The sequence below is a fragment of the Mycteria americana genome, chromosome 5 (genome assembly GCF_035582795.1).
Source record: "Mycteria americana isolate JAX WOST 10 ecotype Jacksonville Zoo and Gardens chromosome 5, USCA_MyAme_1.0, whole genome shotgun sequence".
In the NCBI taxonomy this organism is placed as follows: Eukaryota; Metazoa; Chordata; class Aves; order Ciconiiformes; family Ciconiidae; genus Mycteria; species Mycteria americana.
The window spans coordinates 16,167,564-16,192,724 of NC_134369.1; the positions used below are offsets into that span (position 1 = coordinate 16,167,564).

Here is a 25,161-nt window from a genome sequence, read left to right on the forward strand (position 1 = left end):
GGAGCCGTGTGCAGGCACAAACACTGTCTGCCCACCTGATACCACAAGTGGATGTATCAGAACCACCTCTGCAGGGTACAATTCCCAGACTCTAATCTCCCCTCCTATATGGGATTGTTCCCGATTCTCTCTTTTTCTCATGGTTGTAAGTAGCCTGTCTCAGAATGCTTTCCCCAGGCTGTATTTGTCTTCTGTGAAAAGAAGGCAATACAAGCTAGTGGAAACTTTCTGCATGTCTGCATTTTAGCAGTCCAAATGCAAAGGGGGATGCAATGCACTGAGGCTCAGTCATGGAAGTTTTTCACGTACAATCATCTGCTGTCTGTTTTTCATCTACAGCGTAACAGCAATGTAGTGGAGACAACAAGAACCACATTCAGCTGGAAAGCACCGACAGGTGATGATTTTCTCACGTGTGCCAGGGACACATCCTCAGCACATGCTCAATGTAACTGGGCAGAAAATGTAAGACTGCTTTCTACACATTCCCAATCCTGAAACTGGCCAGGGCTTCTTTAACAAATGCTGAACTGCCTGTTCTTTCGGATAGGGTATCACCATATCATAAGAGCAGCACTGGTCATTTCCCCATTTACTTGTATTTTGGGCCATGAAGGCTCAAGATACTGTAAGATAAGGAATGGATCATACTAGAGTTAGATAAAAACTCTGTTCTCTTCCACTATTGGGAACATGGCTGACTATACTGGGCATTGCCCCATGATTAAGAGACTACAACAATAATAAAGAACAAATGGCTGAGATTTAATCCTCGGGTGTAATCTGCTTTCTAGGAAAATGGTGACATGCCTCATATAAAAGTCACTTGCATTGTCCTAGTGTAAAGAGGGTAAGCATTTTGTCCTTTTGTGTAATTTATAAATCTAGCCACTTTTGTCCACCTATTTACTATGGTATTTTAAACATATCTGTTCATGTACACATGGGTTTAAATATATCGTTAGAAAAGGCAATACTGGGTAATTTTATCATTGCGGAGGTATGTAATTCGTGAAGCACTTCAATAACAAAACAGAAAAAAAACCATCCCTCCATCTGTTTGTCTGGCTAGAGGTATAGAAATGTGAATATTGACATAGTTTTTTAAAAAAACCAAACACACACAGCTTTCCTGCAACAGTACAATGTAGGATAAATCATTACAAGCAAGCCAGGCAACTTAATACACTCAAATAACTTTTCCCTGTGAACAATCCAACCAAAAAATATGCTCACCCACTCCCTTTTAACCTGTCCTATGAGTGTTAACACAAATTTGTTGCCATCAAATTCTCTACTCCAAGAAGAAAAGCAGCGTTATAAACGACATTGTACCTACCTGTTAACTCCGAAATCGCTGTTGATAAGTTATGTTGGTTGGAGAATGGAGTTCTTTCTGTTGTCCTTCTCTCAATCTGGACTTTGTGTCTTGATAAATTGCATGATTTGTAGACCACGGCATGCCACATGCACTGACTTCTTTATAACAATGCTGATTTATTTGAAAATAGAAAATTTGCACATACTCGGATGTATGAGATATGTAATGGGGAAGCTGCCTTCCCCTGTGTGAAGAAAACGCAACCTGGAGTCAGGAGCACAATGAACACACCTCAATCATCTCAGTTCCTTCTGTTCTCTTAACCAGCTACAATCTCTGCATGAATGGCCTGATGTCTGTTATAACTGATTGCTCTGAACTGGAATTCTCTCATGCAGCTTGAAGAACTCTTCAGTTTTTGATTCCTGCTATGCATGTCACTCCTTTGCACTAAGATGGAGCTGCTTAATTTTCACTAAGGAACAGAATGCAATTTCTTCTGTCCTACTAGGTTGATACTTCACATTCAAAGATCTGCTTCATCACAATCCTTTGTGAATAATCAAAATGGAAACATGCATCTCTCCTCCTCGCTCTCTCTCTCTGTCCTTCCTCGCTACTGGAATTGCTGGTGATCAAAAAGTGTTCCTGGGGGTCTCTCCTGAAAATTTCAGGTTTTATGCTTGGAGGGGGACGGAGGGTAACAAAAAAAGTTGTTACTTGAAAAATTATGATCTACTCAGTTTCAAAGGATAACCCTGAAAAGCTACTTCACCTTATTTTACTTATCACAAGATTTTAATTAAAGCTTAATTTTGTGCCCAGTGTTTCTAATAAAATATTTTCTATCTAGTCTTATTTACACTCTATTAAGTGGCATTAATGCTCAAAAGTCTCAAGCTGTGGCCAGCATTAACATGGGGTCTCAGTCCCCCTCTTGCTAAAGCATCCAGAACTGCTTAGGTGAAAGGCAGAGGGAAGAGAACAAAAATGCAGAAAAAAGTAATTTTAAACTTTTTTTTGGGGGGGTGGGGTAGCTGCACATAAAGAGTAACCATTTGCAACTTTCCCTCTCATTTCCCTATTGTTTAGAAAAGTCCTTGTCCTCAAAAAAGCTGTCTCATTTCTATCTTATTCAATGTACTTTGGGAGGGTCTCAGTCTCTCTCTCCCAAACTTTCTTTTAAGCACTACATAAACAAACTGTTATAGCTATTGAAGACTAATGAGTTCTACTGATGTCTGGAAGAGAAATGGTGAGAAAAGATAAGAGGAGGACAAGCCAAGAAAATGGGCAGTGGGGGCTGGTGGGAGGAATAACCTTTAAAGATTATTTGAGAAAATGAAGAGGAACTGAAATTCAATATGAATGCTAGAACCTCAGCATTAACAATAATAACTTTCCATAATAAGCATCTCCAGGGCTAAGGCATCCCTTGCGCTCAGATTTTGACTTCAGGCCCCAATCCAGCAAAGTACTTAAGCCTGAGTACTCAGTATTATTGAACTCGACCTATGTCAATGGGATTGGCTTATATGCTTAAATTTAAGCATGTACTTAAGTGCTTTGCCAGATCAGAGCCTTGCTTGTTCTTGTCTATGGTTACCTTATAAGTGGGAAGTTATCTATCAAGCACAATTACTTTTCAAATGTGTAAGGGATACCTATTGTAATCATGCAGCAGGTTTTATGATATTGGATGAAGCAGCTATCTGCAGTACATCAGACTCCACGTTTTTTCCATGTAGACAAACAGTCTGAGTGGAACCCCAGCCATTCAGACTTAAGTATCCAAGAGCTGCCAGTCTGCAATGTACTTGTCCGAAATTTCCTTAAAACTTCCTTCCGGTGGTTGTTACACTTGTTTTGCACCTTCATTGGACGCTACCATACACATCCAGCATCATAGTCCAGAGAACTTTTTCTTACCTGTAATCCATGATCCTTTTAAAGCTGAACATGCTTCACATTTCAAAAAGTTCCTCTCTAGAGAACAGAAATCTTATTGATTGCTTTTCCTATGGTCTGTCTCCACTTTCTCTTTCATCTTAGATGCTTTCGGAGAAGATCAAAAATAGCCCAAGTTATCTTGTTGTAAATATAGATAGACCCTGAGCCCCGAAGTGCTGTACTATTATCTGTCTCCTCCAATAATGCAGCAGATGCAGATCTAGTAATAGAGGAAGAAGTATTCCAGCAGAGGCCCCCAGTATTCCAGCAGTGGCAAACTTTTTGCTGCCTTCCTTAGGAAGAAGGAAAGAAAGCATCCTAGTCTATCTCCATGAAAATAGTTTGCATGACTTATGAGCAGCCCACCTGGAGCCTCCTCAGATTTCAAGTCTGCAATAAGGGAATTTTTGAATCTGCTCCAGAAATTTCTGAAGGTCAGAAAAAAAAGAAAACCCCTGAGAACAAAGGCAAAAGATAAAATGGGCAGATGGACAGAAAAGCACTGGAGGACAAACTCAGTATCAGGATCAAACACTTATTAGCTTATCATAAATTGATAATAAGGGATTTTAGACTCATCTGATTTATAATCCTAAGGGTCAGCTCCTTACAGCTACTGGCTTTTCTACACTAGACCTGGTCCTTAGATGGTGTAAAGGCGACAGTTTGTTCACATCAGCACAGATCCCAGGGGGACATTTGTTTGGTGAAAAGTGGCTAAGAATTCCACAGCAGTTACCCTGAATCTGGCCCTGCTTTATCAAAGTCAACATACAGCTGAAACATACAGAAACATGTATCAGCTATTGTGTACCAAGCTCCTTAACAACCAGATATATATCTGTTGACATGGAACCATGGTTTTCAGTCCTGTTTTTAAGGCAGAAGGGTTTATAACAACTTATTTATGTTCAGAGGTTAAATCTCATATTTGTGAAGTGCTGAGATTACTTGTACCTGTGCTACTCAAATTAAATTGATTTAAAAAATCTTAATGGTGTGTGTACACATATACACCCTTCCTTTATTTATATAGATTTGTTTATGAATAGAGCATTTTTTAAAAATCGTAACTTCTAACACTTAGAAGTTTTAAAAGATATCATGGTCATATGATAAATAATGGCTAAATTATGAGTTCTTAAAGTGGTAGAACAGCAGTAATAAATAGATCAAAGACTTTCCAATGCTAATACCCATGAGTAATAAACAATGGTATTTCCTATCCTGTAATGCATGTCATGGTTCTGATCCAGAAGGCTTTGCATTTTTTTGCCTGCACACAGGCACGCACAGGCTCACAGAGCAGATGTGAAAGTCACAAGTCTCTAATGTAATTCATGCTCCAGTTCAGCAACTGTGAGGGTATGCTGAAGACAACGCTGTGACTAACACGGCCAAGAAATTCCTGAGAGAATAAGAATGATTGTTAACAGTTCTGAGAAACTCTTCCTTTGGGTTATTATCCCATAGAGAGAGATAGTGAGTTTTAGCAGTCTTAACCAAACAAACAGCTCTGAGAAACTAGACATATTCCCTCTGAGATTACAGCGAATGAAAAACAAAAAACCATCTTATGTTAAAAGCAGTTTTCAAGCATTCATGACACTGTCAGTGAAGTACTTGGGACTTCTTCGTGCTTTGTGCATCAGGTCAGAGTTTCCATACTCTCAAAGGAAACTATGCATTGACTGAAAAAAAGAGAAAGTCCCATTTACCCTACTGTTATCTTTTCACAGCTGGCTTGATTGAACAGGGGCGAGGCATGGTCAAAAGTAGTGACTATTACAGCCACCAGAAAACAATGCAGTAGCAACTCAAATGGGTGCCTCTTTAAATGATTTACATCTGGAACACTCTGCTCACACACACCAAAGCAACTGAAAGGGAAGTTGCTTGAATACTGTATTTTCTTGTAGCTTTCTCCAACTCCTTGAGCTAGCTGGCAAATGAAAGATGTGTTCCAGTCCCAGGGCACTGAAAGCCAGAAATAAAGTAAAAAACTACCTAATGGCTTAGGATAATTTTAAGATTTCATGAAGTGTCAGCCTCCTTTTTTGCTAACACCACCTCCTTACGTTGCCTAAAGCAACTTTGCCATCCTAACACAGGTTAAACACACAAAGTAACACTTTCTTATATACATGAAGTAATGAGCAGTAACTATTTCCTCAACTGCCTCTCATGCACTTTAAGCTGTATCCAAGCAAATCAAGTTAACAGGGTAGATGGGGAGAAGAAAGATAGTTTTGTGACTAAGAAGCAAGGCTACAACTCAACTGTTGGTACTCCCACAGATTTCCCAGCTGTCTTCTGTGCTCCGTTTGTCTCTGAAAAAATAACACCAGTAAAATTATTTCTAATATCTAACCTTTAAGTTTTCTGTGTTACATTTCTTAGTGTGCAGAGGCAGTGATTAGCACAATTAAGCACTGATTGCAGGCTGAAGTTCATTACTGATGCATTACTGTGGCTCTCTATTTGCTGGTACGTAGCATGAGAGCATCCCTTAAGAGAACATTTGATAGCATCACTCATCTATCTGCATTGTCATACAGTCCAGATGGTTGCAGTATGTAGGCAACTGGGAACCAGAGCAGCAGGAGGAGTACATCCTGCTGCAATTTTCCCTTTGGTGCTAATCTTGATGCATTTGGATTAGTCTGTTGGTTAGGAAGTCTACAGCTCTGGGTAGATGCACCCAAAGACCTAGCAAACGAAATACCAGAGCAGCTGCACTCAGTAGCTTGCAATTATCAAATGGCCAAATTTGCCCATAAAAACTCAGTAAAAGATTACGCAGCTCAGCCGAGTGACAATTCCCTACTGTGCAGAGTGAATTTTCTTTTGAATTCCACAAGGGTGGCATTCTGTTGCAAGTGGGTCTGTCATTAAAGATCAACTTGGAAATCTGTGTACTTTAGCAGATTAACTATTATTGTGATGTACAAACCCAGAGACAAAGAGGAAACAAGACTTCTTCTATTTGGCAAATGCAATTTTATTTCTGGATTAGTTGTAGGAGTTAAAATTTTAAACATTCTAACATGCGTACCCCTGCCAGACACATTAATTGGCATACTGGAACAATACTGCAAATGAAGAAAGCCAATGTAATTAATCATTTCCATGTAAGTACAGAGTTCTCAGGAATGTAATTGTTATTCTTCTGTGTTACAGAAAGGAGGGTTTCCAAACCTTGAAAAGGCAAGACTTCAGGAGGCATTTGATATGCCAAAGAACTATAAACTGCCTCTCATTAGTCCAGGTAAGAAAAATCTAAACACAATATGAAAAACAGAATACAAACTAAGATACAAAGGGAAGACATATGAAAAGATACAAAAGGGATGACATACAAAAGAAGATACAAGGGAAGACAATGACATTTCTAAGGAGATATCTTGATGATATGAAGAAATTACTAAGTCTACAACTGTAATCATACTTATTTGAAGTCAGATTAGTAGAGATTTTATGGTCTTGAGGAATTTATTTAAACGGAAGACATACAGTCACCAAGAGCAAAATGTTACACTTAGTGACTTCCTGCACAGTTTAGTCATGTATATAGCCTCACTGAGAACAAAGTACATAACTGCAGACTGTGAATCACACCCAAATTTTCCACCCATGACTATATCAGGGAGTAATTTTTGTCACCAATACAAATACTTGGTAGTATAACTGTGGCTACACATAATGATTTTATCGGGGCTACTTGCTAGCTATTTACTTTGCTGGTAGAGAAGATTCTTTATACCGTACAAGCATCACCAAAATTATTCCTTATAATGCTAGCACTCCTGGTATTACTGGTTCTTCCACCGGCAGGGTTTTTATACTCAAAACAACTCGCAACTGAGTAACAGAAATGGGACATTGAGAGTGCTACAAGAATATGAGTGAGAACAGAAGTTACCTATGTACATTCCTATTTCCCAATGGAAAATCACTATGTACAGAGTAAAAATATAATCCTTTTCGCACCCAAACTGGCCTGTGAACGTGTAATCACAAGTGTTGCATGTGGGAACAGACATCTGTGTTCTATCTTCATTTGTCATTTTGGTGTCTATTTCCAGGAAAATTGGAAGATAATTTTCAAAGTTTTGCCCCCCAAAATAGCAAAAAATAGACTGAGTTCTCACAGACCAAACTATGCTCACTGGCAGTCCTTCTCAATGATCTTGCAAAAATTTCTTGCTGCAGGTCTATAGAATGATTTGAAATTACTCAAATTACCTGAAGAATCTGAACTCTCTAGTTCAATTGACAGGTCTGATTGTTCACATTTCTTTCAAATAAAGATGCATTTCATGTGGTTATTGATTTCCTATTAATTTACAGAGCAGCAGGTTTCTGCAGGGTAAAGACTTCATTTCTCCAGTGTAGCCTTCTTTAAAAAAATGTCCTGCAGAAAAAAAGAAAAAGAGATAGTGAAACAAATGCTGTTACCTGTAGTGCAATTTTTAGTCTTTCTGGTAAGCACAGTTTTATATAACTAGATCTCAGTTGACTCATTTTGATTTGTATTGTAAGTAATAATTGAGAAGACCACAAATACCCACATGCAACAAGAAATCTTACCTTGGTTCTTCTAGAGATCTATGACTGTACTTACAGTAATTACAGCATAGAGAAACCATACATACTAAACTGAGTTTGTGATACAAGGATAATTTCAGGACAAACCGATTGCATAGTGACAAATTAACACAGGCAAACTTCAGTGAAAACCAAACAGTCACGAATACTTGTTTACAGGCACACTGTCATCTAATACAAGTGGAAACTTGTTCTTTGGACAAGCCTTAACAAGGAAGCAATTTGTAGTTACTTATATATTTATGAATTCACAAAGCCACAGCAGTGGTCCACAGATAAGGAAAAAAATTAGATTAATCCTACTTGTTTAGGCAGGGCCTATTTATTCTATAGTCTGGCAGATGATAAACCAATTCTGCAGAGGACCTCTACGGGACATTATGAAATAGAAACTAAATACTTATATTTTAATAGGACAGGCATGGCAAAAGCCCAAAGAACACTCCAGCATGCCAGGAACAAAAGCAATTGTGGCATGCAATGCACAGGCAGGCACATGCTGAAAAAATAACGCAGCCTCACAATGGACAGTCATGTTAACCCAGGTCTGGCTATTCACCATGAGGGAACACTGCAGTGGCTACAGCTGCAGGAGATACCCTTGTCTGTACACGGGTGCACTGCCTTCAAAAACCTTTCTGTGTGTGTTGGGACTGACTGCTGATGAGGGAATAGGAGGGCTAAATATACAGGATATGAAAACAAAAACAACAGTGACAGTTATTTCCTTGCTTGTTAGTTTATGCACAGGTATTAAAACACAATTTTGCAGCAATCTTCAGTCGGTGTTAGCCAGTAAAACTATACTGATTTACAGCAACTAATAGCCTAATATTCTACATAGAACAAGAGTCCGGGTTAACAGTGACTACAAAACTTTCCTCTGCCATTTTACTTGGTAGTAAGAATATCTTCAAATCTTTTCCTTCAGTCAAGCTAGAAAATATTGGTCTTGCTTTTGAAACTGTTCGTCCAAAGTAAAGCAAGTTGTATCAACTTGTTGCTTCTATCACACTTTAAGCCATGGATTCTTCTGTTTCACACCTATGCTGACTATCTTTAAAAAAGGACTCTGTGAATGTCACAAATTGCCAAGACACCCAAATCATTTAGCTCTTTCAAAAATTTTACACGTAGCTTGGCTTAGAAAAGGATAGTAACTGCAATCTAATTAAGAAAACCCACAAAACAGAATTAAATGTCTGGTTGTGATGAAGAATGCTTATGGGCATTTGTTTCCCCAAATTATGATCCATGGGACCACAGTAAATGATCCAGACTGAAGCAATTTCCAAAACCAAAAGCATGAGTGTGTAGTCACATACAACCAATTCTGAGAATCGCCATTTTGAAAAGTCTGGGAACCACTGCTGTAATGCATGATAGCTATTTATAACTATCAAATTAGCAACCATGTGATGCAGAAGGTTACGTAGTCCACAAGAAGTAAATACTTGAAATATGTCTGATAAAAAAAGCAAACTGTATAGACTATTGTTACTAGCCTTTTAATCCCTAGAGAAAGAAAGCTTATCCACTTACATTTCATCATCATATTCCTTTGGAGGTGATGCTGCAATGACTAAGTCAATCCAATCCTGTAAAAGAAATACACAAGCAAACATGTGCTGCTAAATACTGCTTTTAGAGATGGTTAGTGGACCACCATGGAATATCAGACAGAGAATCAGGAAGGCAATCTATTCCTGGAAAACCACAGGGAGCAGCAGAAAGATCCCTATTAAAGCCTTCTATAGGAAGACCATTTCAACATTGAGCTGTTTGATTTGTACCCTGAAATTAAAGAAAAATCTACTGGTCTTGCAACAAGCTTTTAAAAATAATTTTTCTAAGAATCATCCTGTATTTGGTCATCTTAGCAATTAATACAGTTCTTGATGAGAAAACACTCACTGTAGCTGAAGCGCAGTGTTACTTGTATATTAAGAAATCAAAGATAAGATAAGCTATTATCAAAAACTCCAATCAGCTTACAAGTCATTTTCAATATCAAAGAGAGATTCTACAGATAAGTATGCTATAAACACTCAGAATGTAATGTGTTTAAATACCAATCTTGACATGTGGTTAAATGCCATGAACATTCACAGTAGATTACATGCGTGATTTTCAGAGATGCTTATACCAGTATCTTCTGCAGATTTCAGTTCACTTTGGTAGTGCATGGCATACCTCTTACTTTTGATGTTTGCAACCTTATTTGTGTTGATGTGACAATGTAATGAAAGAAAAGTATACCTCATATGAGCATTGTAGGCAGAATGAAAAAGTATTCCAGGTTACTTACCCCGCCCACGTTCCAAGCTTTTGCTAGAGTTGCCTGTGCTTCTGCCAGCCTGCTGTCAATTAATATCTTGCCATTTACAGCTAGTATTTCATCCCCTTTCACTATGCCTCCTGGTGAAAAGACCAATATGGTATACATACACGCAGGCAAAAAAAATTCTGTGAGTCTTTTCTGTCCCATATTTATGCAGTACTGAGTATAACGAAAAGTGTCTTCACTAGATGTGAAAGCTTACACTAAAAATTGACATAGACAAGAAAGTTTGCTACAGGCAAAAGCAAAAGGAATTTTTAGGCATGGAAAAGCCACACTAATCTCTTATTGATCATGACCAGTAAGAAATCAGTTCAATAAGCTTTTCTGTAGTAGCAGTTTGCCTGTCTGGATAATCCTTCTATACAGCTTACAAATTGTGGTTGATTGTAGGTTGTTACTACTATGAAAATGGCAGCATTACTTAAATACCTGAAGGTGTAAGTGGCATTTGTCAAGGGTTTGCAGGACTGTCATTCCTTTGCAATAGTGTGTGTAACGTTTAGTCCTTAGAACTGATTTTGACTTGCTGATCTGGAATGAAGTACAATCAGCTAACTGGGAGTGGATTTGAAGTGGGGAAAACACAGATGGTAAGGGGACAGCCTTAGCTATAGGAGAGACTCACAACAGTGAAGAGTCAAAGAGAAACAGTACTTGAGAGATCAAAAGGCTGAGATGTTTTCACAGCAAGAGTGACTTCAACTTAGATGCTGGTTGGGACAAGATCAGCAAAGACAACATAAGGAGATATTGTCCTGTCTGTCTACCTGGTCATCACCAGGGTTCTCAAGGAAAGGATGAGAGATATTGGCCACCAGGAAAAAAGCTTGGATGTGTTGGTATGCACGTTCTTGTGCCTTCCAGAGAGCTAAGCTCTTAGCCAGAAGGCTCCGGCCTTTAGTGGGATTTTGGGAACAAAGAGAGGAGTTCTACAAAACAAATTACTATTGAAAGTAGCATTAAGAACAAAACTAAGCAGTGTAGTGTAGCCATGGTGTAGTAATTGCTTTGCACATGGAAGTACTACAAATGTCATTGCTTGGAAATTGTGAAATAATGGAGATCATACTCTGCTTTCCTTAATTAACAGAATACCCCAGAGAATCAGGTGTTGGTTTGTTTTGGTTTTTTTTTGGGTTGGGTTTTTTGTTTGTTTGTTTTATATCAGACTGGAAAAAGGGGAGTCCTTATTAAGAGAACAGCTCTACATTTTCAGGCCATGTTATTGAAAATTCTGTTATTATAAAAACACAGCAGCAGTGACCATTTATTCTTAAACACTATTTATAAAATGTACATAATTATTAATTTAAGCTGCACCCTTCAAATCATGAGCCTCTCTCTGAGCTGCCCTTAGAGCCGAGACAGAACTTGGCTGCCTTGGACAATCTAAGTGTGGCTCGGTACTAGGCATAGCTATGAAGTCAGCCAACAACTCTCAGCCAGTGTAAGGAGTCACTTTGCAGCAGCATTCAAATTCCCCTTTGTTACTCACCATGTTTGTCTGCAGCACCACCTTCATAGATGGCAGACACGACTATCTTTCCAATTGGAGAATCAATTCCTCCTTCAACTGCAAGGTCTAATGATCCTTCCTATTAAAAGAGTTTTAGTTCAGAAAAGGCTGTTAATTTTTGCCATCAACAGGAGCTTAATCTTTCCTTCTTCCCAGTAAATGGGACTGTACATGAAATGCTCACATGAACCCTTTAAATATCAATCAAATAATATAGTACTTACCTTTTTAATTCGTAATAGCCGTACATCTTTCCCCATAATCTGCTCTGGGGTGAACTATGAAAAGATATAATGATTAGTCATTTCCACCTTGGAAACACAAAACAATTAGGCCGATCTATGTAGTTAATGGGGGAAAAGGGACCTTTCCCTCCTCCAAAATAGTGTTAGAGGAAGATCAGAACACTAGATCATCTTTTCCTGTTAAGAAAGCTTCCTTGCAACATTACAAGAAAAGACAAATAAGCAAGCCCCAGCAAACCAACAAGCAAGAATCTTACCCCCTCCTAGCCCTCAAAATCAAAGACACGTTTCTTCCAGTGTATTTCATATTAAACAGTGAGACATATTTGAATTCTCTCCTTACCATTGAATATGGATCAAAGTCTTCCAAATATTTCTGGAAGCCCTGAGAATAAAACAATACTTAATTGTGAAAACATCAGGCTAATGCACACACTTAACACACAAAGTCCATTTTATTTATTAGTGAGAGAACATACAATTCTGCAAGCTATGAAAGAAGACAGTAAATGGAGAAAAGTACAGAAAGGTAGCAAATAGTCTGTCCTGACAGTCAGAAGACATTTCAAAACTTTATGACAGATCAGCAGTTTGAGCTGGTCATACTACGGAGCAATTCTGAGGAATGGTTTACCACTCTGTCAGCTCCACAGTTCCTCTCTACACCTGACAGAAGAGAAACAAATCTTGAAAGCATCATGGACATTTATGTTCTTCCACACTCTTCTGAGCAACCTTTCTTGGGACTATCACCATGTTGGGCACTATCTAACACAGGCAGAAGTGACAGGCTCCAATTTGCCTGTCAGCAGCACTACTCCACAGTGTCTGAGTTTTAGGACCCTCTTCCAGCCCCCTCCTCTCCTCCTTTCCATGGAGTTTCAGGGAGTTGGCTCCATACCACAAGCAAACGCAGGACAAAAACTGATTTTGTTTTCATATGGTTCTGTGGAGGACTTAAAAGTTTTGGCAGGGAGTGTCTGAAATGAGGAAGATAATATTGCAGTTAGGTAGAGCAAGTTTTAAGCTTTGAGAGGACCCATACCTTGTTAAACTTTCAAAACCTAATGCATTACCCTTGTCAGGCCAACACTGCAGGGAAAAAGCAGGCGTTACCTTTCCTGCAAAGATGAGAGTTCCTGAGTCAGCAATCGGGAATCAATAGTGTTTGGGTGGTGGCTTCTTCAGGAGGATTAGGAGTTACTAGGTGAGACTGTATGGGCGATGCTGGACATTTATAAAAACTCTGCACTTATTCTGCATGTTAAAGTAAGGACTTCAGGACTTAACAGAAATCTTTACTGAGGCACCTAAATGCTGTGTCACTCTTGTGGCTTCAAGCTGCAATAACCTGGGGATATGGAAACAATGCACAACCACACAACTCTGCTGACACAGCAGGCAAGCCAATATCTGATGCAGGCCAGCAGTTCAGTACGTGATCAGGCTTGATATATTCATTATTGCCCTCTTTTCTACTGGATCCATCTGATGACAAAGTCTATTCCACTCTCAGACTCAGCTAAGCCTTCTTCCACTTGTAAATCAAATGCACAGCTTAAGGTTCCTTTGGTATCTTTAAGGGCTGGCTGTTAAATGACAAAGTTGCAGCAGAAAACACTAATGCCTCCTCCTGTTACTATCTTTATAATTTCTCTCAGTTGCCTGTATAATTTTGACATGACTAGGAATGATCCTCTGGGGTCAGATCTCATCCTTACTACCACTGCCTCTGACAAAGTCAGTGAGCACTACTACACACGTCTGCATTAGCAGACCCTCAAATGTACAACAGTGCTGCCCATTTGTCTAACCACACTTATACAGACCATGCAACAGTGGTGCTGATGACTCTTGTGTGGAATGGCAGTGATCATACACAGGCATACTAAATCGTGCAGTGTGAACCCTGGCTTTCCTGCAGGCTGCCTCTCTCCACCTTTTCCCTGAGATCAGAAGGCCAACTTAAGCAAATCATGTCCTTGTTCTGTGTTTCTTCTGAGACAGAAGAAGCATTTGCAAGGGTTGAAGCATGACTGTCTCCCCAGGCTCCAGAGAGCTAAATCTTCAGGGCACAACTGCAGAACTTTTGCTTACTGCCACAAGGGTGTGTGTGTGTGTGTGTGTGTCATAGGGAAATAGGTAGTAAAAGCATCTTTTGGGAATAGGAACATGCGAGACCTTATTTAGCATTTAAATTAGTACAGGTTGCATTACATTTGTTAACTGCTAACTTTGAGGAACTAAATAAATGGGAATTTGATCACAGACTTCAGCAAGGGTAGAATTTCACCTTAGGGGAAAAAGAAAACCCCAATCATTTATTCACTTACAAAGTGTATTAATACTATGAATAGTTTTACTAAAACTATAAGAGAAACATTTTACAATGATAGCTACCTAAACAACTAATAGTTTGAATAGCTGAATTTATATTGACCTTTGGAATCACGGCTGAAGTAGGCATCTATGATCTTGGAGCAAGCAACATAGAGGAAAGAACTCCAATCTCAGCCAAGTCACTAATTCATTATGTAATCTAAAGGAAGTCATTGAACTCCTTGTCCCAGGTCACCCTCATGAAAAACAGATGTTGCCCTTGAAGAAAGTTTTCCTGGGAAAATAATTTTTAAACAGGAAAAAAACCCCTAAAACCTCCACAACAAAAAAACCTGCAAGCAAAGAAGTGAGATGATCTGGATCCAGTAACATACAAATACAGCTATGATACAATGAAGACGTCTGCTGAACTGTAATAAATCTTCCCAGAAATGGGCATCACAAATTCAGAGAGCAGAGAGTGCACTCCATATCCAAGCAGGGACTAATGAACCAAGCAACACTGAGTGGAAACCACAGTGCTAAGCCTACCCTCCCACTACTCAGGACATCTCAGGTGAAAGAGTTAAGACGATTCTAATCCTTTATTGACTTGCAATAACATTCATAGGACTAAACATAAGTAGAATCTGGAACATTAAAATGTTTGACTGCACTGAAACAACTATCTGCCTAGACTGCTAGATGAAAGGTAAAGTTACTACTTAAAAAAAAGAAAAAAAAACAACCAAACCACAAGCACCTAAGCCAATGGTATTGCTCACTCAAGTTTCTAGTATCAGTCAATAGCATTTGAGACCTGACTGAAATAAACAAAAAAGAAGAACTAAAAGAGAAACCCATGACCAGATGTAACAAAATTTTCCAAAAAACACATTTACTGAGAACACAACTGTTATATATACAGAACATACTAACATTCAATGGCAACTGAGCAATCTCAAAGTTTGATTTCTCAGTCAAATCCAGTCTTCCCTTCTAGATCTAGACTGAAACTGATCAAAATAAAAAAAAAATCATTATTAATCTTAATGGTGTACCACTCAAAAGCTCACATTGTGAGCTCACAACTGTGTGCCAACATTTTCATATAACACGGCAATGCATCTAACTTGGGTGTTTTGCACAGAAACTGGCACATGTAACAGCAGCAGAGAAGCACAAAGTTCACTTCTTCAAGGGACCTTCTACTGAACCACCAGTCAATCAAGGAAGAAGAGATGAAAACTTCATCACTATGACAGAGGAAAGCAATAAAAGCAGTAATAAAGCAGAAAAATCCTCCACAAGATAGAAAGGCTATACAAATAAGTGCTTTCCACCACCAGTTCCTCTGATTTCCTACCAATAACTATGTTACAATAATAGCTCTATTTGTTAAAGTAAGAAAATATTTTATTACTGAAAGCATTGCAACTAGAGACAAAAAGAAACAAGGAAACCTTAGGAATGTAAAAAAAAAATAATTTGCCAGTACCAGATCAGTTATCAGTGTTCAAATATCTTAAAAATTGCACTAACCATACAAGTAGTCACAGATGGTTCAACTGAAGGATTTACTATCCTCTCATTCTTCATCTGTCTAGACTAGCAGGAACCACAGGCACACACTGAAAGTTTACAAAGACTAGCAGTTTTCATGCACTAGGGCTGTCTCACATCCTCCGTTTTAGAAACTGACAACAGGATTAGAAAGGAAATTTTTAAATCTATGATCAGTCAAAACAAGAAGTACCACACAAAACATGGAAAATGTTATTTTACTTGTTTTTTGTTAGATCTAAATGATGAATTGTAAACCACCATCCTTTTAAACATCTCTTGTGGCTGCAAAAGAAAGAAAATTGCCAAACCAGATATTAACTTTTTGCTGTAAATAAGTATCACCTACTGACAAATAATCTCACTGCTTTTTTTTGCTCTTCTAGGGACTGAATCACACTTGCACTTGTTAGTGCTTGCTCCCTATAACATTTCAAAATGAGAGAACACACACAGTGAAATAGTACTGAATACAAAGAGGAAAGAATTCTAGAGAGACTACGTAAATACTGCACATTTCCATACCACAAGGTTTCTGAAAAATATTTCCCATGACTGCTTTTATCCCTAATTTCTACAGAACAGTGCTGGAGTAGCTTCTCTGTGACTTTTGAAAAAAAAAAACATGGACAAAATACTAGACAAGTCATTCCCAAAATACTGAAAAGTCATGATAAATATATGTTACACATTTAAGATTTGCTCTCCTACCAGGGATTTCCTATACTGAAAGGCAAATTCCATTATTAAATTCCTCATGAAGTTGATAAGGTGAAAGAAAAGATATATGTATTTGGGCTCATCCTGAAAGAAACAATTACCTAAATACCCATTACTGGTACAGGTTCTTTCTACTTAAAGAAAAATTCCTCCTAAATTTAATTGACTTTTTTTCTGAGTGGTCTTGCTTCAATTTGGATATCTACAAGTAATTTCACAATATTGATTAATAACTGCTGGATTTTATTTTATTGTGTTGGGCTTCAATGATTTTAATCCCATATTGATTCTGGTTTTCTTTTGCTTCCAGTGCCTTAGCAAAATGGTACACTGTAGTTTGGAATCACTTAGAATACAGAACCTCTTATTATGATATAAAAATTTTCAAAAATAAAATGGGCTAAAAAAAAAAAAAAATTATACAAAACACTCCTCACACCTCTCCAGCCTCAACTGAAAACCCTGCACCAAATCAGGTAATGTATCTGAGTCTTCTGAAACAAGAACCACCTTCTATAGACTAAACTATAGTATTTACATTTCCAAACTCATTTTGCTTTAAAACAAATTACAATATATCAGTTTCACTACTGATTCTATCAGTGTCCTATAGTCATACCATTACTTGGAAAAATGTATCTATTCCTGAGTCAATGCAAGATTTGTGGTCTGCTTTTAATTAATACAAAGACTGAGGTTTTGTCTTGAAGGACTTTTGGGCAAGTATGGCAAGATTTTCCACAAAACTCTTCAGCCCCTCTCTAGCCACTTAGAAAAAAAAATTATTTCCTTTTCAAGACAGATGGTTTTGGTATAGCTACGGCCAATAACAACTGAAATTTCCAATCATCGCACATCTTACCACACAGTATCTAAGCACCTGTCTCAGATTCCTTGACTGCAGTCCTGCAGAATCAGGCTTCAAATCTTGCAAATTAGAGGAAAGCTTAAATATTCATTCTTCCTTTCAGAAATGCTGCATCCAACCACAAAGGAGTGAGGGAGGAAAAATTTTTAGTGGCAGCAAGTGCATCAAAGCCTTCTAACTCACACAACAGGATGTTTGTGATAGTTGGGAGAGCAGAGACTAATGTTCACATTGGTTTTGCTTCTTTGAAAACCCCACCACTAAATCATAACAATCCTCTCCTGTTTTCTGAGCCAAAATTTAATTAGCTTTGCTATGAGTATATTCCAATTCACTCTAGGACAGCAGAGACAAACAGTTCACACTGATTTTGACCCAGAGCAGCCCTCAGCATTCAAGGCTACACGCAAGGTTTAATCCTCACCCATCATTTCCCTATTTATAAGTGAGAACAATTTCATTTTCATGAACTGTTAAAAGACCTGGGAATTCTGACCTGAATTCAGGTAATACGAAAACTTAAGTCACAACAGAGACTTCACTGCTCCTATCTGGCCCAACTACCTTCCAGATAACAGCAATGTTTTACCCATTCTTGCATGTTTATTTTATTCTTATGTTCATGCTTTTCATCTTTACTAGTGAATTGCTCAAGTATAGGCTCCCTTTATTAGCTGTTTGAATCAAGTAAATCCATCAAGATCAGTTTCTAGAGTTTGGTACTCAGGACAGCTAAATTCAGAAAAAAACAAGGCAGAAGAAATTATGTGCATTATGTCATATTAAGACATAAAGACTGGAGTTCTATAAGGCATGTAAAATCTAGCAAGACAAGGAATAGGGTATCAAAAGATACTTTGCCTTTGGTGATACTTCCCTTCGCTAAGAGGATCTGAACTGGTCCTGTATCTGAACCATTGACTTAAATGAGGACCACCCCCACGCTGCTGCCTGCCTCCCTCTCCCCCCCAAACAAACAAACAAAAACCATTCCTTCTGCATGAAATCGAATTATAATTCTTATACATTTCTGGAGACAGGCAGGTACCTCCTTGTCTGTTTTGTCATACACTGGCCTTTTCGTTTTTTAACTAATAGAAGTAGCCTCCCTCTTTACTTCGGTATCCATGCGAGCCTTACTCCGCATACTACTGTGACTTTATTGCAGCCCGGATGAATACTCTTTAACTGCATTAAGTCATAAAAGGAAGTAAGGAGTAACAGCTCTACAAAAACAATTTATAGACTTATGTTTCTCTCAAAGTCCTATCAGGATATTGCTCCCACTGAAATTGTGATCTTCCAACTAATATAAGATAGTTTGGGAATGAAGATGATTAACATCTGAAACATTTTACCAGACTTGTGATTTGGAAAATGTGCATGCATGCATAACAAATCATAAGAAATTTCCCTATGGAGGTGGATCTTATTGCCAATTTCTCAAACTAATTGTAAGCAGTCAGTAACAAAAAAACCCACAAGCAACATTTGTACCAACACAGACAATTTGTACCAAAACTGTCTGATCACACGTAAGGGTATTATCAATTTTGCAAACTAGTTTATATTTGCACACCAGGCATTTATTTTCAAGAGCTAGATTATATTAACTGCAGATTATTATTTTACTCCATTCATTCCTCCCCTACGGAATTTCAAATTGCTGAAGGAAATATCTGCTGAAGGAAATACAACTGAAGGAAATATCTACACAGGAGGGATCTGAATTTATTTTTAGTTCATGTACCTGCCTTCTCTTGAGCAACTTATAAAACCTGCTTTCATTTATCATTTCAATCCATTTATAATATAGAAGTTTTGACACAACTATGTCTGTGGGAAAACTGGTTACTAAATATCACTAAAAACTGTTCAAACTGTAACTGGGAAAATAAAGGAAGAAGAGTATCTAAATCATTAAAGCAGAAAATGACAAAAAAATCCATCCCACTTTAATGAAAGACAGCTAGGAATATTGTGCCCATCATGATTTATTGTCAACCATAGCATAAGCTTGTAATTAAATAAATGAAATGCAAATGTGATGTATTTTCCATCACTTTAGAAAGCTCACATGTTGCAATACACTGTCTTGCTCATATAAATGGACATATACACACATGTCCACACACATGCATATAACAGACACACAACTTTAATTGTAACAGCTTAAGTCATTATGACCCTTGAGAATAAATACTACTAATTGGTCCATCAGCTATCTTAGATGAATTTTCAGGGCTGTCATTTGGAGTTATCACCTGTCAGAGCAGTATTTCTCTTGTTTTTCAGTAAGCCTTGGCTCACCTTCCCTCATACACCACAATTCCCAAAGACGCTACATGGTTGGTCCTAAAATATTTAGCCTAAGGGCTTTTTCTTCATTTACATTTGAAACAGAAATGGAAAAGAAATAAGAAAAAGAATCTGATTGTGAGTCAACTTCGCAGTAGCACTGCATGACCAGTATACTGGAGTCTAAGATATAACAATAAACTTTTTTTATCTGGAAATGAAATGATGAGTTAGATATCTACATTTCAAGTATGTTCGTGTCAAAGGAAAAATACGGTGTAATTAATTTTTACTATTTCATTTCTGACAAAGCAATTCAGAATTTATAAAAATACAAACCAGCACGTGAATAAATGAAAAATAAGATCTACAGAGTCTAAGGCTCTACACTGCTCTGGAATTATGCACCCCAGTACAAAAACTGTCACTAAGAGTGACTTTTAGATCATGAAAAAAAAAGGACAAATAGCCTTTTGTACTTACCATTAGTGATCATTTGAAAATCTACATGAATTTTAGTTAGCAGAAAACAACACAAGCATTGATTCTTTGAGGACAAGTCAACCACAAATCCCACAGTACTGTAGCACTTGGAAAAAGAACATTAAAAGGCTTACCAGGGCCTCTGATTTGATTGTTGGCCTGACCATAAAATTTGGGTCAGGATGCAGCATGACTGGTTTAGAGACTATTGGTACCCCTGGATGTCGTTGGGTAGGTGGACTTGGAGCAAGTTGCTATGGGGTTAATTTAAGAAAATTACAATTCACAACATAATTTGTGCAAATCCATCATTTCACCAAGATGCCTCAATACAAATAGTTTATGGTAATTAATTTAATGACACTAATACAAGAAAAGGCTTACAGAATTATTTTAAGACTTACAAAGTTAACAAGCCAAAACATAATTTCTCTTGCATCCAAACAGTAGCTTTTTCCCCTAAACTCTGACTTCACCAGCAAGATTATGGAAAAAATGTCATCCCTGCTTTTGGCATTTATCCCATAAAGGCAATGAACTGAATGAGAAACTACAGGAAAAAAAAAATCCAAACCCGCTAGAGTTGAATGTAAGAACATAATGAACTAGAAATGAGATTTTAACTAACCTATGGCTAAACAGTTCTTTTAAGATGAAATTCACCAGGACTGCAGTGATCAGCTTTCCATAAAGAATTTCAAGTTAACTTACTCTGACTTAAGAGCAAGGGTTAGTTACGCTGATTACCTACCCTTGACTCCACAAAGTACAGATACCCAGAGGCATCTGAGACCTAATCATCCAGCACGTACTAACCCGATTGTACACTTCTTACTCAGTCAAAACTCCCACAGACGTCAAGCATAGTTTTATTCAAGAAAAGAGTTCAAAACTGAGTCCTGTGGGTTTAGTTTCTGACTTAACCCCAGCAACTCCCAGCACACTCTTGTCAATGTTTCTCATAGGAAATGTGATGTATTCCAAACCCCAGCAACTCTCAGCACACTCTTGTCAATGTTTCTCATAGGAAATGTGATGTATTCCAGATATCATTCACATAGTACAAGCTGTATCCTCTGAAATTATTTGAATTGTTTCCAGCAAATTGGTTAAGCGATTTTTTATTTTTTTTTTAAAAAGGGGAATTTTTCGACTTTTTTTTTGGGTGGGGTGGGATGTTTTTTCCCCTTTTTTGAATAATTTAAGAAAAAAGGTTTGGAACCAGATCTTTGGAAGCCCCTGTGGATATCCCTCAACTAATGTCGTTCCACACCGCAAAATATATTGTACCGTTAGGCTTTCTGATCTTAGAAGAATCAGCAGGTTCACAGATACCAACTTGTTAAAGTTGCACTGGAACTGGATGATTTCTCCTGGAGTTGCACAATTTAGAGACACACTTTTCTAGAGTGCCTCAGAATGGGGAAACCTGATATCCAGCCATCCTGAATCAAAATCAGTGCAAAGAGTTATCAAACAAATGTTGGTTCTTCTGAGAAGAAAGCTTGCTTAGCACCCATTATGTTTAAAACATAGTTTGGTCCTAGCTCCTTCTGTCTGTCTTGACAGAAGAAAAAAGTATATGCTCCATAACATACAGGCCACACAAACATAGACTGTATGTTGCCGAAGTGTTGAAATATGAAGTCCTCACACCATTAGGGGCCACTTCCACTACCTTGTATTAGGTATCTTGTAACACAGCAATGGATCCACACACATGAATGCACGTGCTGAATTTTAAATAAATTAGTCATGCAGAGGCAAACCCTTGACACTTCCTTGACATTAGCATTACATGGGAAAGTTCATAAGACTACAGTCATTGTTAACAGTACATGACATACCAGCGGATTGCTTGACGCAGAAGATACTTTGCCGACGTGGGAGGTGTTTCTTACAACCTAAACAGTAACAGACTTAGTACTGGGTCCACATAAAGTATATATCTAATAATAATTTTGAGAAACAGATCAATTTATACCACATATTTTAATAGTTAATTGTCAAGAATGTATTTGACAGGATGTCATTCCTTTTGTCAGGTATTTGTTCGAGCTGAATTTGAAATTAAATGATCTGTGGGAAAAAAAAACCTTAGCAACATAGAGAAGATTTACCAGTTTGAGTAATCTTAGAAAAGTAAACTTATGGGACAACAACAGTTGTCTTATTTTTGGCTTTAGCAGGCATAAACACAAGATCTTTTATCACTGAAGTCAAATAAATGCACTGCTTCTGCTTATCTGTGGTATTAAAAACTGACTTTTTAAAAAGCTGCAACGATAAATTGTCCAGCTTCTGATTTTACTTCCATATCTGAAGCCACATCAGGAATACCAGGTTATCTACTTATAAACCAAGCAGCTTTGGCTCAGTATTAATACTTTACTAAGAGCTTAGTTCTTTCCTCATATACACTAATCATATTCAATGAAAACTATCTTATTTTTGAAGGCTAAGTTATTTTTTTGTTGTTGTTGCCTGACATATTTTTCTTTAATTATTAACCTCTTTTCTCTAACATATTTAGCAGTGAAAAACTGCCAGAAACATATATTGGAATATATGGGTTTGTGGTCAGATCCAGTATAGCAGTTCCTATATTACTTCTTTTATCTGAGTATTTTCTATTAGCATTAGGAGAATGTATTTCTCCTCTAAACACTAACGTACACTTGGATCATTTCACATAATTTTTATTTTGCAAATAACTTGGAAAACCTGTTATCCATAAGAACATCTGACATCTCCATTTCAGTGGATCTAGCATATTCTTGGCACTTCAAACATGTAAACCACATAGATCAAGCACTATCAGAGGTATACTTAAGTTTGTAGGAAGAGATTCATAGTTCATGTTACGGCAATTATTCACATAGAAATAATCTGCCAGTTTCCCCTGATTAATTTGCATATCCTTCCCCACCCCAACCAGAATCATGCAAAAGCAAAGCCTACTACTATTTCCAAGTAAACATGCAAAAAAAATTAACATCAACAATGCAGTCAGTCAATTCATGCAGAAAACTGTGTAGAAAGGAGTGACCGCATGGGATCCTCTTCTGCTGTTTGAAACAAGTAAGAATCTTTTGCCATGAAAACGAGTAGATGACTCCTGCTACAATGCTTAGCAAAGGGAATTATGATGAAACAGCTGCCATTTCTCTCCTAAAGTGAGATCTGGCACAAGATTTCTTATATTTGATCTTCTTTTGGACTGAGACTGTAATAAGGAGAAAGTCAGAATATTTTCTCAAAGAAATTCCTAACTCCTATGTGTCCAAAAAAGTCAAACCTGACTACCAATGTTCATTTAAAAGTATTTTACTGGTAATTTATACTGTGTTGATATTTTCAAAGTTTGAGCTTCTGATTTTAAGCTAATTTTTTTTGTTCACTCTTCTCATTTAGCAAGGCAATTTGATGACATATTTATAACACTTTCACAAGTCATTTTCACTACACATATTTTTCTCAAATTTAACTATGGGTTAAATTTGCCGCCTGCTATTGCTTTTTTTTTTTTTTTTTAATCTTTAAACACTCAAGTTCAAATCGTCTTTTTAACTGATACATTCTGCCCAAGACACCTGCATGTGGTAGGATTACAACGTACATATAGAGGAGAGAGCAAAACCCGCTTGACTTAAATTTTTAAAAAACTTAAAATAAGACTACCTCTGGACTGCATTCACTACTATGAAATAATGAAACCATCTCATTCCTTCTTTTAACATTGCATACGGCAGATGGGTAGATCCAGTGGATAAAGTGGGTGATGGAGCAGGGGAGGGAGGCCAGGCAGGGGAATGGCAGAGGCACATGCATGCAAACAGATCATGAGGTCACCTGGGAAGCTGGTGTTACTGCCAGGGCTGGACCTCTTGAAAGTGAAACATTTGATGTAGGAAGTGGATGAGCTGATGCTGCTGGAGTAACAGTGGGTGGTGGTGGCAGAGGTGGTGCCACACGTTGTTTAGGCTTGTCAACTTCATCTAAGTTTATATCATCAAGGTCTGTGGTATGAAGCTGCAGGCCACCGGCAAAACGCCGCATTGATGTGGCAGAAGGAGAAGCAGAAGGACGTCCACTTGCCAACTACGTGCAACAAAACAGAAATCTGTCTTAGCAGTTCAACCGCCTGCAACAGCTCTGAAGAAATTAATGGCAAATCCTAGAACATCACTCAGCCTAACTGCTCCTGCACAGGAAGCTCTTGGCTTCTCCCATACAGAATATACATAAAATTTTACTCTGAAAGCCTTTTAAAAAGCACTCCCTGGGATTCCAGTTTAAAAAGAAGAAAATTGGAGTGCTGTGACAGTAGCCTGGGCTGTTAGGGCATGGGGGATGACACAACCCCCCCCAAAACCCCAACTGCATGGAGTCTTCAGAAGGTAAAATCTTAGGACAAATCACAGGTAACACAACTCTTGCCTCTCTTGTTCCTATGAATAGAAAGCAAGAACTGCCCCTTGCAAAAGGTAATTATATAAAAGGAAAGTATTTTATTGGTAATTTCTAGCCAAATGCTTTGGCTAGAACTCAGGAAAAAGAGGAGAGTCTACGACCTCTGGAAGAAGGGGCAGGCAAGTCAAGAGGACTACAAAGGTGTAGTGAGGTGGTGCAGGGAGAAAATTAGAAGGGCCAAAGCTGAGCTAGAGCTCAATCTGGCTGCTGCCATACAAGACAACAAAAACCACTTCTTCAAATACATTAGCAGCAAAAGGAGAGCTGAGGAGAATCTCCAGCCCCTAGTAGACAGGGGAGGGAACACAGTCACCAAGGATGAGGAAAAGGCTGAGTTACTTAATGCCTTCTTTGCCTCAGTCTTTAATAGCAGGGCCAATTGTTCCCTGGGTACCCAGCCACCCGAGTCGGAAGACAGGGACGGGGACCAGAATGGAGCCCCAATAATCCAGG

General features: G+C 38.0%; 1 protein-coding gene across 5 annotated transcripts in view; it reads right to left on the reverse strand.

The window, feature by feature from the left end:
- Positions 1–6,276: 6,276 nt before the first annotated feature.
- Positions 6,277–25,161, reverse strand: part of USH1C (USH1 protein network component harmonin) — a 54,343-nt gene continuing 35,458 nt past the window's right edge. For 2 of the 5 annotated variants that reach the window (XM_075502247.1, XM_075502245.1), the window contains exons 16-21: positions 12,328–12,369; positions 11,964–12,017; positions 11,719–11,818; positions 10,188–10,297; positions 9,422–9,477; positions 6,652–7,685 (exon numbers count right to left, since the gene is read on the reverse strand). In XM_075502247.1, coding sequence (XP_075358362.1) covers positions 7,673–7,685; positions 9,422–9,477; positions 10,188–10,297; positions 11,719–11,818; positions 11,964–12,017; positions 12,328–12,369 — 375 coding nt within the window. In that variant the 3' untranslated portion in view covers positions 6,652–7,672. Of the gene's footprint in view, positions 6,364–6,651; positions 7,686–8,308; positions 8,560–9,421; positions 9,478–10,187; positions 10,298–11,718; positions 11,819–11,963; positions 12,018–12,327; positions 12,370–20,369; positions 20,490–22,082; positions 22,140–24,087; positions 24,337–25,161 lie in introns of those variants that run through there. The other 3 variants (XM_075502248.1, XR_012775866.1, XM_075502249.1) reach the window with 3 other exon arrangements.